The sequence below is a fragment of the Corythoichthys intestinalis genome, chromosome 4 (genome assembly GCF_030265065.1).
Source record: "Corythoichthys intestinalis isolate RoL2023-P3 chromosome 4, ASM3026506v1, whole genome shotgun sequence".
Classification (NCBI taxonomy): domain Eukaryota; kingdom Metazoa; phylum Chordata; class Actinopteri; order Syngnathiformes; family Syngnathidae; genus Corythoichthys; species Corythoichthys intestinalis.
The window spans coordinates 47300623-47318122 of NC_080398.1; the positions used below are offsets into that span (position 1 = coordinate 47300623).

Consider the following 17500-nt stretch of genomic DNA (forward strand, 5'->3'; position numbering starts at 1 on the left):
TGACCGAGTGGAAACAAAGAGCTTTTTACGTTGAAAATTCTTGTGAATAAATGCTTAAATCCCTGAAGTCTTTATAGATGTGGACGTAAAACAGTCTCGATTCTTGGTTAAAAGCCAAAAAAAAAAAAAACCGGCCAGTTAGCATTTATTTTCCGTAAATATGTCGAACGTGCTGCTAGTCTTTAAGCCACTTTGGCGCCGCCTTATCACCACAATGAGATTTTGACGTTGACAATTCTTGTGAATAAACGCATAAATCCCTGAAGTCTTTATAGATATGGACGTACAACAGTCTCGATTCTTGGTTAAAAGCAAAAAAAAAAAAAAAAAAAAAAAACGGGCAGTTAGCATTTATTTTACGTAAATATTGCAAATCATGATTTGAATTAGGTTAATTTCTCCCATTGATTTTTTTCACTACGTTTCAAAATGCATGCATGTTACGAAAAATATAATAATTACCTTGAATCCTCGAACAAATCACTCCTGAGCCAATTCTTCCTGTTTATATGCGGTACAGCTGTCATACTTTTTCAACCTAAATCCGTCGTTGGATCGCTGCATGCGTTTGACAATAACTGTGACCGACTTTGACAGACTGAAGTAAAGTGTGGGACGGCCCCCTACTTGAAGGCGTGGCGCAGTGTCTGGGGAATTTGTCCCTTCAATATTATCATGAAGTCTATGTATGAATCTCCATGAGCAGCGACATCAAAAAATTCAGTCGTTCCCTTTGATCATTTTAATTTTACTCAACAAAAGCAAAATTTGCATTTTTCTATATACAACTACAACTTATTTAGGTTGAATTCCGATGTTACACTTGCCTCAGCACGTTGACACATCTTGCCGGCTATCTGGCCCCTTGTCTTTTTTAGATTGAAATGTTACAGAAAATAAAACACGTAAAAGGCGATTTTTTTTTTTTTTTTTGTATTGATGCAGTAATGTCAAAAACGGCAGGTGGCCAAAAATTATCTGATCATTTGAATGTAAACTTGTGCTACTGTGTATGGCTACAACAACGGTCCTCACAAAACAAAGAGCTTTTTAAGGTGAAATTTTTTGTAAATAAATGCGTATATCCCTGAATTTCTATAGATATGAACATAGAACAGTCTTGGTTCTTGGTTAAAAGCAAAAAAAATAAAATGGGCAGTTATCATTCATTTTACGTAAATATTTCAAGCTTGTACATTGATTCTTTAAGAAAATGTAGACAAACATGCTTTATTGTATCCTTTCTTATGCCAGTAAAGTGATGAGGAAGCTCAGCATGGATCCTGTAGACAGACTCACCTCGCTGCAGATGTTGTGGGAAAACAACAAACCTGCTGACCCGGGACCATGTGGTAAGTGATGTCACAGATATCATGTTTCACTGATGAAAATGACTGCAAAAAAGATTGCACGTGGAAGTCATGCATTGCATTTTAGTGGTTTATTGAATTATATCTCTCTCTCTGTCGTTTTTTTATGTACATGTGTGCTACAGGTGGTTTTTCTCAGATGTACAGGTGTGTTTGTGACTGGCTGTCACTCCCATACAGAGAAGAAGTTCAATGGGTCAGTATTGTTCACGTGTCCATTATATAGTATTGATACCTAAAATGACGTCTCGTAAGTGTATGTTTTTTCTGTAGTTCTTATATGTTGTCATCAAGGAAACTACTTGTTCACGATGGAATCTGAATTCAAAGTTGATAGCTATTTCTGAAATATATATATTTATACTGTAATTTTCTTTCTCAAGGATGTGGACACCATCTATTTGACGCAAGACACCAGAGAGCTTAACTTGCAGGACTTCAGCCATTTAGAGAACAGGTCTGAAAAACTTTCAAAGCTGATAAAATTTGAGCGCACAAAGGTGAAAAAGTTATTACATTCAATTGCATTAGTGACCTTTGTTTCACTGCTTGCGTTCTCTTCCTCAGAGACTTGGTGGCCATAATTGCAGTCCTGGAATTCAACCAGTGGTTCACCAAGCTCGCCACTAAGGACTACAAGCTGGTAAGCTCTCTTTTTTGCACCACTGATGATGTGTTTGTTGAGCCAGGGACTCCAAACAACAATTCTTGTCATTTTTGCACGATGACTGCAAATCAAGTCTCCCTCCATTATGTCCACAAATAGTGAAAAGTCAGCAATCATGTGGTCAATTGCGTTTTGGCTTTGTTTCTCACTATGCTCAGTTACCAGTTAAAGGGAATCTCAATATGGTGTTGCATCTCCTCCCTAATGGACATTATAGTGTTGCTGTTGTAAAACCATTATTGGTGTGGTTTGAGGTACTTATTAAATTGTTCCAGTTTATTACCACGTTACACCCTCCCCCTTTTTGTTCCCTGCTGTATATTTCAGTTGTATTATGGGCTGCAGCAAGATTGCCAAATTTAATCGTATCCCGGTTAATCTAGTGAGACACGACTTATAAATGCTCTCAATTGTTCTATTGCTCTATCTTAAAAGGTTATTGGTGTGTCACTCCTGTTTATTCAGTCCGAGCCCAGATAAGATCATCATCTCTGCCAAGGAAGTCATTGTTTTCCCTCTTTTGTTGGTTAGTCTGGAAAATAAAATAATGAAATTCAATATCTTAATAGAGAATGTATTTTTTGTTGTTGGCCTATTTGTTGGATTTCAAATTCAATCTCTTCATAATCATCCTTGTTTGCACAAAATTCTGTGTGTATTGTGGCTATTGTTTCTCACATTGTCCGTCTCATGCCATTTGACTGTTGATCAGTCAAATGTTGGCATGTGATAAGACTCCAAGACCTAAATAAGACAAAGCAGCACCATGACCCCCTGCAGGTCTCCATTACCAGCTGTCTTGTCTTCAGGCTTCATGCCGTCTCATCAGTTACCACACTTGGCTTTCTCAGTCCAAACAATTATCTCATGCCGTCGTCATCGCCAGCTCCTTTTGTGTTGTATTTAATCTCTTTCCTCACCATCATGCCATGTGCATATTTAGGCTCAAATGTTCACTGGGGCTCAAGTCTTTAACGTGTGACTTTTCCATCCCGGATTAGTGGGTATTAAACAGTCACTAAAACCAGTGAAAAAGGAACAGCTTCAGCAGTTCATTGAATTATTTTAGTGTGCCATTTATAGAAGGACAGAACATTTAGTAATTATTTAGGCACTTCTGCTTCTTTGAATCCATTTTACTGCTTTTTTGCATGTTATCGTCTCTCCAAATATAAACTTTGCCCTTGTTAAATGACTTAATGATCAATTCAAGGGATAAGTAACATAAAACGTATAACTAAAGATGATGATCATGATTTAAGTGCTGTAATGATTATTCGATTAACTCGAGCAATTCGATTAGGAATGAAGCTACGAATTAAATTTTGCTGCTTCGACTATTCTTTTAATTATAGTCGTTTTGTTATGGTTTGTTTTGAACGTGTTTGCATTTAATTTTATTGATTTTGGGTGGATACACTGCCCTCTAGTGGCAACAGTGTAGATGACATAACTCATTTAACATGGCTGAACTCAGTAGCTCCCTGTTAACACAAGCTAATGTTTTTTATGCATTTGTAATTTAGTTTATAGGTATATTTAGCTGTTTTTATAGGAAGATTTGTTTGAACGATTTGTAAAGTGTATAGTAAAAAAAAATAATAATAAAATGTAGTAAGGGTGTAACGGTACATGTAATAGTATTGAACCGTTTCGGTACGTGGTGCTCGGTTCGGAACGGACGCGAACCGAACGAGTTTCTGACGTAATATAACCCTTACTTTTCGAGGCTGTGAGTCGATCGGGTTACAGTTTCTTTGTGTAGATTATATTTACTCCGTCTTCTCTGCTATAATGAGGACCAACATGGTAGGACAGTACAACCCAGAAACATCAACGGCGTGACAACGTGGCCGCCGCGAGAACGCTGCGAAACGGGGGCGTTAGAGTCAATCAGCCACTGCAAACCAGTCGCAGTGCGGCCGCGTGTTAGATGCATCCCAGAAGCGGCTCAACGCGACGCACGCGAAAAGAACGGCAGAGTTTATTATTTGATGCAAGACGCGGCCCTCCTGCATCAATACTACTACCGGTAGCTAGGATCAGGCCGGAAGTCACTCGTGTAAAAATACGGTGGATCTGGCCGATTTTCAAACTAATATGCAATCGTAACCTACTTTTTGAGTCCATCAGATCTCTTGAGTGGTAGCTCGGGGCACAGTTGACTTGTCTTTGTTGATTTACTGCAGAGTCTTCTCTGCTATAATAATAACCAACACAGCCCCGTGTTCAATACAAAACCCTCCTACCACAACAAAACAAGTAGGAACTAAAATTCACATAGGAACTAAAGTTATACAACATAAAATATACAATATAAATGAATACTACATCACATTTGTAAAATATAAACACACAATAAAATAAATAATAGCCCATTTAAATAAAATAAATTGAAATGAGCTAAAACAGAATAATACACACATCCTGCTTACACAATTAGATTTATTAATTTTTGTGTGGCTCTTTAACTTGAGAAAATCCACCAATAAAGCTTTTGAAAACCGTTTCCAAGTTAAAAAACATGTTTCATTGAGGCATTTCATTTGTAAAATACATGTTAAAATCTTTGTCATTGGATTGCTTTTCTCTTTAGCACAGGACTTCTTTTTTCTTCTTTCTTTCAGAAAGAAAGCTGACCAATATGCGGGTCTGAAAGGCAAATTGTTGTTGGATTATCTTTAAATACCCGCTACTTTTTGAGCAGAATTCTTGCTTTGTATAGTCTAATGTTCCTATTGTTGAAAGCACAAAAGTATGTAATAAACAACTAGCACATTTATACAGTGGTACCTCTACATACGAATTTAATTCGTTCCAGGACCTTGTTTGTAAGTCGAAATGGTCGTATGTCGAGCAGGATTTTCCCATAGGAATACATTATAATTCCATTAATTCGTTCCAAAGCCTAAAAACATACACTAAATTCTTAATAAATACTGCTGGCACTGTTACAAATGGCAATTAAACATAGAAAAACAGATAAGTTATAAATAAATAATTCAGAATAATATAATAAGAATAAGAATAATTAATAATTATTCCTGTAAATAATGTAACGAATCGGATTCTAATATGGCGGACACTTTTTACTGTCCCTGAACGCACCGCAAAGGTGACGTCTCAGTGAGATAGGTCGGTGCGGTAGAGATAATACTTTCGTTTTCTTGAGAGCGGTCAACTGCTTAAGACAATGCGCGTTTTGTGTTGGATAAGTTCTTAAATAAATGATAAAAACGTGACGAAGCTGGCGATTTCCTTGGCAATGTTACCACAATAATAATTGTCACCTTAACTTATAAATAGTGGCGAACGGTGGTCGGAAGAGGACCATGGAGCTGTATTGTTGAGCCAGTTCAGGGACGCGCACCCCAAGCTCATATTTTTCTATAACTTGCATCTTCATTTCAAAGGTAAGCATCACTTTTTTCCTTGTTTCTCCAACTGTATCAACTTTTTTTGAAAACTGTGTTGATTTCTCACACAAGAAAATCCACCGTGCGTTCGTTTGCAGTGCTGTCATGTCGTCGTATTTCGAGCAACTCGTCGGATGTAGAAACAAATGGCGGCTCAAATTTTACGTCGGATGTCGAAAAGATCGTGTGTCGAAGTGATCGTATGTAGAGGTACCACTGTATTTTGCATTTTGTTTTCTTGCTGTACCGAAAATGAACCGAACCGTGACCTCAAAACCGAGGTACGTACCGAACCGAGAATTTTGTGTACCGTTACACCCCTAAAAAATGTTATGCAAGTTAGCAAATTGTTCTTTTGTTGTACTTAGATCCTCACTTTTTTTTTTTTTAATACTGTTTGAGGGTGATCTCAGGTATTTTATTCTTAAATGAAAGTGCAAGTCTACATAGTTTAAAGAAACACTTGGAAATTTTATTTTGTGTTTGCATTTATTGCTCTTTCGTAAGTGCAATCTTAGCAAGCCTTTATTTTACATCTCCTAAAATTTATTCTGCAACACATTAAATGCTCCTAATCTGATTATTAGGCATGTGCCAGTATGAGATTTTGACGGTATGACAACCTTAAGCAAAAATACAGCGGTATCGTGGTATTGCAATTATAGCTCTAAAATGTGTTATTTTGAGACGTATGGGTTAAAAAAAAGTACACAAAAATACTGTTTTCCATTGAACAGGATCTTATTTTTCACAACATATTTGCAAATTGGCAGATGTTTACAATGGTGGAAGACGTTACAAAAGTAGGCTAATGATAGAGAAGAAACTAGTTAGCCATCTTGGCATAGTAACTAGCCACGTTATCTGCCTCGTTAACAAGCTTACATCATAGTATTTGTTTTACCATCACTAGACACACTAAACCAGCTTGAGTGAACTCTCGTAGCTGGTGAGAAGCGTTCATGAAAGAGTTTACTTACCTTAAATTTTGTGACGGATGATCACATAAATGTGATGTCATGTTGGAGGTGTTCCCTGCACGTCAGCTTTCCTTCCTCCTCTAAGCCGCAGCCATCTGTTTCTTTTCGCTAGCCGAAGTACTCCCATACTAGCGACTTGGTCTATTTTTGAGATTGGAGAAAGCTCAGGTGCATGTCACTGACAGACACAGGACAGAGCAACAACTTGAAAGGGATGGATGAGCACTGCCGTTTCAAGCCTCGGATATTTTTAGGACCTTAAAGATGGCTAATAACGTAACTACGGTACGGTGGAAAATTTATGTGGTTTTGAAACCGTGACGTTTTCATACCGCGGTAAACCTTGAAACCGGTAACCAGCACATGCCTACCGATTACTCGATTATTTGAACTAACTAATTGATAGATTAATCGACTACTAAAATAATCGATACCTGCAGCCGTACTAAATTCACAGTCACTAATGTGCCAGAGAAATAAATCGAAAACGAAAAAGCAAATCAACAGCAACAGGGTAGAAATATGTAGGTCAGTTTGGATTTCAATGGGGAGGGACACGGAGAGCCAGATGATGAAATAATTCAAGAGGTAGCAGGGAAGAGATCTCAGGGTGAAAAGCAAACATCTCCTCTCTCAACAGCAAAACAAATTTTCTGGTAAATGTATTCGCTCACAAACGTTGACATTCCGGGCAGCACTGCTTTAGTCATGCTGATGTAGCCACAACATGCTACAGAATTGTGTGAAAAAAACAAAACAAATTTTTTACATACATACTGTATGATATTTTCGCAACAGGGAGTAATTTGCCTGCTCATTGTTGATTCAGTCTCCTTGTTTAGTTAGTGTTCTAGTCAGGATGCTAATATTGAGCGATACAGGGAGACAGGAAAGGACAGCATTGAGATGACCTAATGACTATTTGCAATGCGTCATTTTTCTGAGCAGTAAAGAAAGAGAAAGTCTTAAGGCCGAGTTATACTTCTGCGTCAGACCTACGCCGTCAAGGAAGAATCGAGTTACGACCCTACGCCGTAGCCTGACGCGCACCTCTCGATTTTTGTAACCTTCGCGTCGCGTAGACGCGTAGACGTAGCGAAAACGGACTGTGATTGGTCCGCTCAGACTGTTGTTTCCGGGCGAAAACACCGCCATTGTAGAATAGAATCAAACATTATTTTCTACACGCAAAAATGCACCAAGCCGACGGGAGTATCATCGAAGAGTCAAGAAATTATTATTGTGACTGCCAAATGGCAAGGTCGGCGATCGAAAAAATAAATAAATGGAAGAACCACCGAGACGTGGGTGGTCGGAATCGAGTGGCCACACGAAGCGGTGACACAGTCGGCCAAAAACTGCCAACTTTTTATCACTTTATGTCGTATTTTTGGTTGGTGCACTTCATCATTTACTGTGTACATATGTTTCAAGTATATGAAGAATAAAGCACAGATCTGGTGTCAAAAGAGTTGTTTTGATCTTTAATTTTCAATAACAGACAGTTCACACACACAATACATCATCACTGATTGAGAGTACCTCGGTGCTTTTTATGATAACCTTAAAATCAAGCCTCCCAACGCAGTTTGGGAAGTTCCCTAGACGCCAGAAATCTGCTATGGCTTCCCACTGGCTGGTTGTAGGACACAGCAAACAGGCTGGAGGGCTTTGTAGACCTTGAACGCAGTGCTCGACGCCAGTTTGAAGCTAGCCGCCACAGCTAGCTCTCTCCACCCGAGTCTCTGTGCGGCATCAAAAGTCGGCCAGACCGCCTCGAAACCGTCTTCTGCGTCGCCTGCCCGTCAACATTTGTATGTTCAATATTTATTCAGTGTTGATGAGCAGAATATTTACTTTCAAGAGTTCCATCTTGCATTGTTTATTTTTTCTCCGACTAGCGGAAGTAAACAAGCCTGCCCCAAAACCGTACAAACATAATGCCACATCCCTCTAGTGGCTTGGCGGTGAATTACAGAGCAACGCGTTCCCTCACCGCAGAACTATCGAATGTCGAATGACGCCGTAGTCGCTACGCCGTCACCGCAACGCGGGAGTATAACTCAGGCTTTATTCAATGACTCCTGGTTAACTGCATACGTTGATGCCATTTTTGTGTTTTTTTCCTTATTTCATTTTTTGTTACTTGATATTTACTTTTCAGGTATTGCCTGCTCCCCTCTTTCGTTCACAAACCTTCATAGTTTAATGTCGTGAACATGCAAACAACAAGCTCTTTCTCCCCCCTCACCATGTTTCTATCCCTCTTCTGCTTCTCTGCCCTCTTCTCCACTTTCTCTCACCGCGTGTGGGACAATGTCGCCAGTGTTTTGGCCTCACCGGGGCTTTTGGCCCAGAAAGCCAGTCCCTAACGGCGGGACTGTCAATTACCAAGAATAACAAATAGCACAATGGTTCAGTTAAGTTCTGGTATTTAGATGGAAAATTGTTGTGTCGGTGCAGATAATTAGCAACTTGCTGTAAAAATGTTTGTCTGAATGAGGGAGAGAGAGGGAGCATACAGTGAACTGGGTCAGTGAACATCTAGGTGGGGTGTGGACTTCCAAATGTTGAATTTTTAATTCGGTCTAAATTGCATTCTTTAGCTCCCACGTGCGTGTGTCCGGTGGTGGTACAACCAAAGGGAAACAAATTCGTCCCACTGAAATGTTTACTATCGTGCGTCATTCCAACGATTGTTTTTGTCACACATTATTGGCTACAAAGTACCACAAATTGAATTGCCTATTTTTGATTTAATCAACGTTAAAAAACAAAACAAAAAAAAGACCCTTCTCCGCAGTGTTTAAAATTGAACCATGTGTCCCAAGGCACATGTCTTCTTTGTTAGTCTCTTTGTGGTCTGTTATTCTGGTTAATTGCGTTTTAGCATTTGTAATTACATTATAGCCTTGAATGTGATCCAGTTGAGAAGCGTGATTGTCGTGTTTTTGATTAATAGTGAAAGCCTATTATATGCAAGTTTAAAAATTCATTTTGCTGCCTTTCATATTTTTCTTACCTCATGAATTTAACCTTTTTGTGTTTGTCCTAAGTCTACAGATGTTTGTGAGCAGATCCTCAGAGTGGTGTCTCGCTCTAGTCGACTTGAGGAGTTGGTGCTGGATAGCGCAGGGATCAAAACGTAAGTAAAATATCAAATGAATGTGCAAATGCCTTGGGACTCCCTTCTTATTCGATGAATTCATGTTACGTGCCAAAGACGGCTCCCGAAGGGCGTAACATAAAACAAGCCACACAAAGGTACGAGTGGACACAAATTTATTTACACACAATCAAACTCGCAATAAATATGTACAGATTGCCGACGAAGCGTGACTTCAGGGTAATCCCAGGCCAAAACAACAAACAAAAGGAACTACACTTAAACCCCACCCGCTAACTAAACCCTGATCATGTAAAAGGAACAAAGAAAAGACAGCGTCTAACCTAACTTCCTACTCTATACAAAACAGGAGAAAACGGGTTGAACAGAAATGGCGACTTACCCTTACTTGCTTCAGTGCTCTTATTTACAGTGGTGAACAAAAACGATCCAATAACGAATAAACACAAAAGACCTCACCGAAAAAGCGGGAGTGTATCAAACTAGCGATCAAATGCAAACGAGCGTGAATGGCGAGCAAATAGCTGGCGAGGAGGACCGCAGCAGAATACTGTCAAATGTGACCTCTTAGAACGTTGACAGCGGCAGGTTTAAGAAGCTTGGCGCCTTTTTCTGTGGCCAATCAGCAGCGGTGACGTCGTCGGTCCGTCCTGCGTCGATCAGCTGTCGTCACAGTGGGAGGGGAAGCAGCCAGCTGGTGGAAGCGACGATCAGCTGACTAGAAGAACCTCAGAAAATTAACTATTAAACAGCCAGGGGCCGTCACAATTCATCAGTAAGGGGTTGTTCCTTTTCATCTTAGTTTATCAGTTTACTGAAAATTAGGACAATTCAGAACTTGTAGCTTTTTTCCATTTTCCAAAAAGTACTAAATCCTGACCCTAACTTCATCAAAGACCTTTTGGTTGAACTAAAACAGATTGTGAGCCGGGCGCCCTAGTTCAACATCAATTACATTTGAACTCACTCATGTTATTCTATTTGAAAGGATACAAACTAACAAAAACAGTTGTACAAAGTATCCCCAGAGAAATGAAGAAGCGGAGACTGGTTCACAATGATATGCATGTGTCTAGACAGAAGCAGCTGTTTCTCAGAGGCTATTTACATTGGCTGGTCATCTACATGTGTCAGCTCTTTGAGAGAAATGAAATTTTTAGGGTCTCGTTTTTTTTTTTAATCATTTACCCAGATGCATTGGAAATATTTATTGTTTCATGTTTTTAGATTTTGCTGTTATCATTGCTTTTATACAATTGTCAAATTCAATGCAGTTTTAGCATGTTTATTTTGCCAAATGCTAGCAAATGGTGTTCATGTCCTTACAATACTTTTTGGTCTCTTATCAGTGATTTTGCGCAGAAACTCGCTGCTGCCCTTTCACACAACCACAGCTCAGGACTTACCACCATCAATCTCGCCAACAACCCACTGGAGGACAGAGGTATATATTTTAAACAGTGTGTTCAAATCCATTTTATCAAGACTCGACAATTAAAGTTTTATTAGCTCACAAGTTTTTAAGTAATTATCAAGTATTGATTCACTTGTATTACTGTTTAGGATTACAGTACTGCAAACACTTTGACATATTGAATATACCTCCTGAAACGTATTTAATGATGACTAGCTCTGTCAATGTGTTAATTATTTTCTGCATTTGTATATTTACAAAAATAAACTATTAAGGAAATTGTTGCAAAATTGCTCTAGCACCTTCTTTTAAAATTAACTAGTTTTAATGTTTGTGTAAGCTGCTGACTTATTATTTATAAAACATTGATTTGAAAAACTATGATTAAAAAAAATCCTAACCCAGTTGGGTTTAATGACTGACACTGTGAAGAACAGATCAGCTTGGCAAATGTGAAAAGAAAGGTTTTTTTTTTTTTTTGGTGGGGTGCGGGGGTATCATGAGCAACATTTTTAATCAGCTTTGTTCTTGCAGGTATTTCCTCCCTTGGTGCTCAGTTCTGCAAACTTCGTATTGGGCTCAAGCATGTAAACTTCTCTAAAACTTCGATGTCACCGAAAGGTATGTATTGTTCATTTCTGTTATAATTCATAAATAGATGAAAAAAATAGAAAATTAAGTTGATGGTAGCTTTTTCTACACTGTTTGTCTTCATTAATATTTGTACATGCAGATGATGATGATGATCAGGAGCTTTTCACAGTTTCATCTTGCGTAAATGCTCAAGCTGCTGGAATGATATACTAGACAATAAGTGCTCTGTTCAAAATTTATGTGATTGGGTGACAGGAGGTAACAAAAATGTGCCGAACACTCAGACACTTTCAGGATTCTGGATACAATTTGAACATTATTTGCAGGTGTTGTCAATAATGTATTGCAGGAAAATATTTTTCTTAGTTTACCGTTAAAGTAATCAGTACAATACAAGACAAAGTCTATGGGATGCACTGTATACAGCTTAGGCCTTGGGCAATCGAACTATCATTTTCCACATTGGAGCTTTGCTTCAACTGAGCCCTGCTAAGCAACTGTAGCTCAAGGCTCAATCAATAAATCCCAGCTCCCGAATGGCCCAATGCTCAAAACTATCAACTTGTGTTTGAAATTCTTAGTTTCCTCCAGACACATTTTATTTTTACCCTAAACAATTGCCATACATGTAAATATTGATTAGAGCTGAAACGAATACTCGACCAACTCGAGTAACTCGAGTTTAAAAACTGATCCGAGTAATTTTATTCACCTCGAGTAATCGTTTATTTTGACAGCTCTAAGCATCACGTTTTGCTCGGACTACTTTTAATGCGGGACAACGCGCTGATGTCACGTGCGTAGAGGAAGAAGCAAAAAAAAAAACTTACTGCAGCCGACAACCGCTACAAACGACGCCGACGTTGCTAAATACTAGCCCGCACATGCTACGTTAGTTGCAGGTAGCGTCCAATGAGTCTCATAGAGATCACATGTATGTTGAACTAGATGCACAATGACAGACTAGGCCGCGTCTGGGCAGCGTTAGCAAACAGCCGCCATCTTAAAGCAGTAGCTCAACTTACGTTAGCCCTGCGGAGGGCTAGGTTTCAATTAATTAAGACCACTTTCGATGCGTGGCTAACGTGTCTTACATACAGGCTTTAACATAACATAGCGTTGTGGAGTGATGAGGGTGTCAAATAAAAACTCAATAATGCTAACTATCAATTTTAGCTCAGTAGTCATTGCTGGATAAAACACCAAGTAGCACTAGTCCCTAATGTGCTCCAATACAGGCTGTATCATATATTTATTTTGAACAGTGCAAAAACTCAAAATCATATCAGGACTTACAGTTTAGACTAACTTAAAACTTAACTAGAACTTAAAAATGATGAAATGAAATTCAACTGAGAAACGTGGGAAAAAATCCTAACTTTTAAGTGATGTGTGTTATCAAGCGTAAAGGCATTTTTAGGTGTGTTTATGTATATATATATATATATATATATATATATGTATATACTTTTTTAAAAATAAGATCTAAAGGTTTTTTGAGTGAAAGCAGTGAATTAGTCATTTTTTAAAATTCTAGTTACATCTGACATGCAATTGTTGGCTGTTTTCAACAATATACATCAAAAATAAAGACATTGATTGACTGAAAATGATAAAATGTCTTGTTTTCTCATGTATATCTATAATTTCTCTTCACCTAAAAATATATTTGTTTTATCCGATTACTCGATTAATCGATAGAATTTTCAGTCGATTACTCGATTACTAAAATATTCGATAGCTGCAGCCCTAATATTGATATACATCAAACTGGATGCACGGGTTTTAGTACAGTACATCTGGGGGTGGGGGCAAATAATGTGAAGGGTGTGATCATTGTGATGTCACTCGAGGTGAGGAGCAGAGCAGCTGGCTGCCGCACCTTGGCGGACTCCAGTACGGCATTGCAAATCCTGGCATATATCTTGCAATTCACTTGATTTTTGAGAGGAAATTTGTGCAAGTGTGAATAGTGCTGCAACAATTAATCGAATAACTCAAGTATTCGATTAGAAAAAAATATTCAAATTAAATTTTATTGCTTCGAGTATTCGTTTCATTAAAGTGGCGTTGTAATGGTTTATTTTGAAAGTGTTTGCATTTAGTTTTATTGATTAGGGTGGATATACTGCCCTCTGGTCTGCCTCATTTCACGTGGCTGAAACCAACTGCCCCCAGTTAAGACCAACAAGTTTTTGTTTGAGCTAATGTTTTTTAATGCATTCATAATTTTGTTTATCGATAAATTTAGCTGTTTTTTCGATAAATTTAGCTGTTTATTGTGGGAATATGTGTTTGAACCTTTTGTTAAGAGCATTGTTAAAAAATATATATATTTATACATTAAAACATTTTATAGCATTAAAGCTAGCGGACTTTTGCTTTGTAAGTTAGCCAATTGTTCTTTTGTTGTACATACTGTAGATCTTTTTTTTTTTTTAAGCTCAGCTCAGGTATTTTAATTTTTCATGATCCTTATCCGATTACTCGATTATTTGAACTAACTAGTTTATTCTAACTAACAAGTTCATCGATTAATCGACTACTAAAATAATCGATAGCTGCAGCCCTAGTTATGAAGGATAGCATTGTGCATTGAGGGGATATTGGGGTTGAATTGCTGTTCGCCAAAGACAACATTTGGGCTAGTAGTAGGCAGAGGTGGGTAGAGTAGCCAAAAATTTTATTCAAGTAAGAGTTGCAAAACTTCTAATATTACTAGAGCTGTCCCGACGAGTTGACGTTGTCGACGTCATTGATGACGTAAATGCGTCGACGGGCAAAACATACCGTCGACGGGTAACGACGGGTTAAAAAAAATTACATGCGGATAAAGTTTAGAATGACAGGCGCTCGCGATACAAGCGGTTGTTACTGGCACCTCCAAGGGGGCCGCTGTTATTTCAATGTGACCGGCGTTGTCAGATTGAGCAAAGAGAAAGTGGGCGAGCGAGCGAGAGAGAGGGAGCGAGATCGGCAAGTTGTGAAAGTGCGCGGGTAGCGCCGAGTTGAGTGGCTTCATCCCCCACGTTTTTGTCTTGGTCAATAAAAGTATCCTTAAAGAGCCATCCGACGCCTCTCGGTGTTTTTATGCACGCCGCCGCCTTCCTGAGGAGGAAATCGGACGAACCCAGATGAACCGACGACAACGAGCCAATGAATCGCCGGTGAGGAGTTGAAAACACCGCCAATTTCCAAAAAGGGCAGAGATGGTTACACGTGAAAGCAGCATAAAGCCAAAAAAGCGGACCAGAATAACCAGAGCCTGGAAATATTTCAAGGAAAATATGGAGGGTGCCACTGTGTGTACTCTTTGCTAAGCTGAGCTCGCATACCACGGTAGCACGTCGGCTATAAACGAACACTTGAAGCGCTGTCACCCAAGCAGGGCCGGCCCAGGCCATTTGGGGGCCCTAAGCAAAATAATGCCAGTGGGCCCATATTGTTGGGCTACGATTTCGTCACAGTGTACTGTGAAACCCATACATGCAATCCAACCCATACGTCCATATTTTGTATATTAACCAGATCTTGTTGTACTGCATACTTTAAACTTATCACCCCAAATGATTGTCAGTACTTACAGTAGATAGCGCCAAACCTTTTTCTAAAAGAGGAAAAGAAAGAAGTTAAGGAACAACTTTTATTTTTTAAGCTTGTAATCAAGTATCAAAACTCACAAATTCAAGGAGAAATTCTCTTCGACACATTCGTGTATCTATTTTCCAAGCAAGTTAGAGCACCAATCATCGCAAAGCAGGTTCAACGTCACTCCCCAGGTTGCCAGATTATAATGACAAGAAAACGGATGTTTGCATAGATAATCGGCAATGCGCGCCACATTATTCACGTATATATGGAAACACCACTGGCCTGCATACTGTAATCCATGACTGCACTAATTACACTAGTTATTTAATATTATAAAGTTTTACATATAGTAGTAGACTATAAAATTAATACTATATACTTAATTTTTGTTAATGTGGGTATGTGTACCTTTCATTCAAAATAATTGTGGTAATATTTCAGTGTGCCCTCTGCGTTATCTTCAGGTTAAAACAAACAAAAGTTTTTCCCCTCCCCAAAAAATGCGGAATGCACACCGGAAAGGGAACCAGGGGTCGCGTTAACCGAATATTTTCCGTCGTTGACCGATTTTTTAAAACGGTGACGGAAAAAACTGAAGTCCATCCGTCATTTTGACCGGTTGCAATTCACACCCCAGACCACAGGGTGGCGAGTGAGCATATTTATTAGCTATTGTCTCTCTTGATGCATGACGTCGTTGGCCTTACTCTGAAAAATGTCAAGGCAACTGAGTGTCCGAAGTTTCTTCAAAAAGCCCCAAAACGACGATGGTGTTGATAAAAGAGGTGAAAAAACAGGGACTGTACAAGCGGGCACGCAATTCAAGTCCATGCGCACCAGGAGGAAAGTGTGAGACTACGTTCAGGCCACAGCAGGTGAACTATTAATTTCATTGTTCCATATGCTACATATGGTAGGCTACCTAACTCCTGGGGCCACAGTCAGCTGTTTTTGTCACTGCGGAGAAAAAGTTACATATTCATCTGCTTGATGTGTGATGGCACGGTGTGGATTCCCTGTTAAGCTTGTTCGGACAAAATATTAATTTTAAATGAATGAAAACTAAATACTATTGAATATGTTGAAGCGGTATGCAATGTTAAGAGTCTTGTTAGCTGTAGGCGCACTATCCTAGACCCCTCACTATCCACTCGTGGGGGCCTGCGCTTCTCAGTGACGTTCCTTATTCTCGCTAGATGATTATACAACTTTAAACATTTGTTATTTACGCTCTGTGTGTAGTATCATCCATCGCTTTTCCTTTTTAAATGGGCACTTATAAGCGAACGCAAGAAGTAACAACAGGAACATTTTTAAACAGGCAGTTCACGGGAGAGCATTCCGACTCTTCGGCCAATCATATAGCGAGAGCGAGTGGATAGTGAGGGGACCGCGCGCGGCTCTTAAAGGCTCAAACACACCAGCAACGTGAACGTCGCGTCAACGATCTCGCCGCGATTACGCTTCAAAACGCGGCCATTAAAGTCAATCAGCCAATGCACACCAGTCGCAGTGCGTCCGCGTGTTAGACGCGTCCCAGAAGCGCTAAACGCGACGCACGCGAAAAGAACAGCAGAGTTTGTTTTTTGACGCGAGACGCAGCCCCCCTGCGTCAATACTACTAGGTAGGATCGGGCAGGCCGGAAGTCACTCGTGTAAAAATACGGTGGATCCGGTCGATTTTCAAAATAATATGCAACCGTAACTTCCTATATAAATATTATAAACTGAAATGAGCTAAAACACCTGCAATTAATACGAATAATACACAAATCCTGCTACACAATAAAATTAATTCCTGCGTGGTGCTTTAACTTGAGAAAAAAACGTCAATAAAGCATAGAAAAATGTTCATAAGAAAAAAAATGTTAAAATCTTTGTCATTGGGATTGCTTTTTGCTTTAGCACGACTTCTTTTTTCTTCTTTCAAAAAGAAAGCTCACCAATATGCGGGGTCTGAAAGGCAAAGTGTTGTTGTTTTATTACCTTTAAATATCCGCTATTCTCGCGCGATCTTGAAATCCTCGCGTGAACAGATCGAGCCGCTCCACAGACGCGCTGCTCGTGAAACGCGTCCTATGGAAATTGACGCCGAGCGTCACTGGTGCGTAATCGCGGCGAGATCGTTGACGCGACGTTCACGTTGCTGGTGTGTTTGAACCTTAAGTGTCTCTGTCACGTGACTGTCGTAGCCGGGAACGCGCTCGGCCAAATGGACACACAAGTACGGAAGGTGAATTATGCCAAACAAAGGGTCACCACAATGTCATTGTCATCATTTTAAAAATTTAAGTGACATGTAAAAATAGATTATGACCGGATTTTTATGACCCTGTCAGTC

The 17500-nt window shown here is 39.3% G+C and overlaps 1 protein-coding gene across 3 annotated transcripts in view; it reads left to right on the forward strand.

The window, feature by feature from the left end:
* LOC130914616 (F-actin-uncapping protein LRRC16A-like) overlaps positions 1-17500 on the forward strand; it is a 114442-nt gene that overhangs the window by 52433 nt on the left and 44509 nt on the right. For all 3 annotated transcript variants that reach the window (XR_009062974.1, XM_057833981.1, XM_057833980.1), the window contains exons 6-12: positions 1255-1352; positions 1496-1566; positions 1754-1827; positions 1938-2013; positions 9490-9578; positions 10910-11004; positions 11509-11595. Coding sequence is in view for 2 of the 3 variants with exons in the window: in XM_057833981.1 (XP_057689964.1) it covers positions 1255-1352; positions 1496-1566; positions 1754-1827; positions 1938-2013; positions 9490-9578; positions 10910-11004; positions 11509-11595 (590 nt within the window). In the remaining variant the exon portion in view is untranslated. The remainder of the gene's footprint in view (positions 1-1254; positions 1353-1495; positions 1567-1753; positions 1828-1937; positions 2014-9489; positions 9579-10909; positions 11005-11508; positions 11596-17500) is intronic.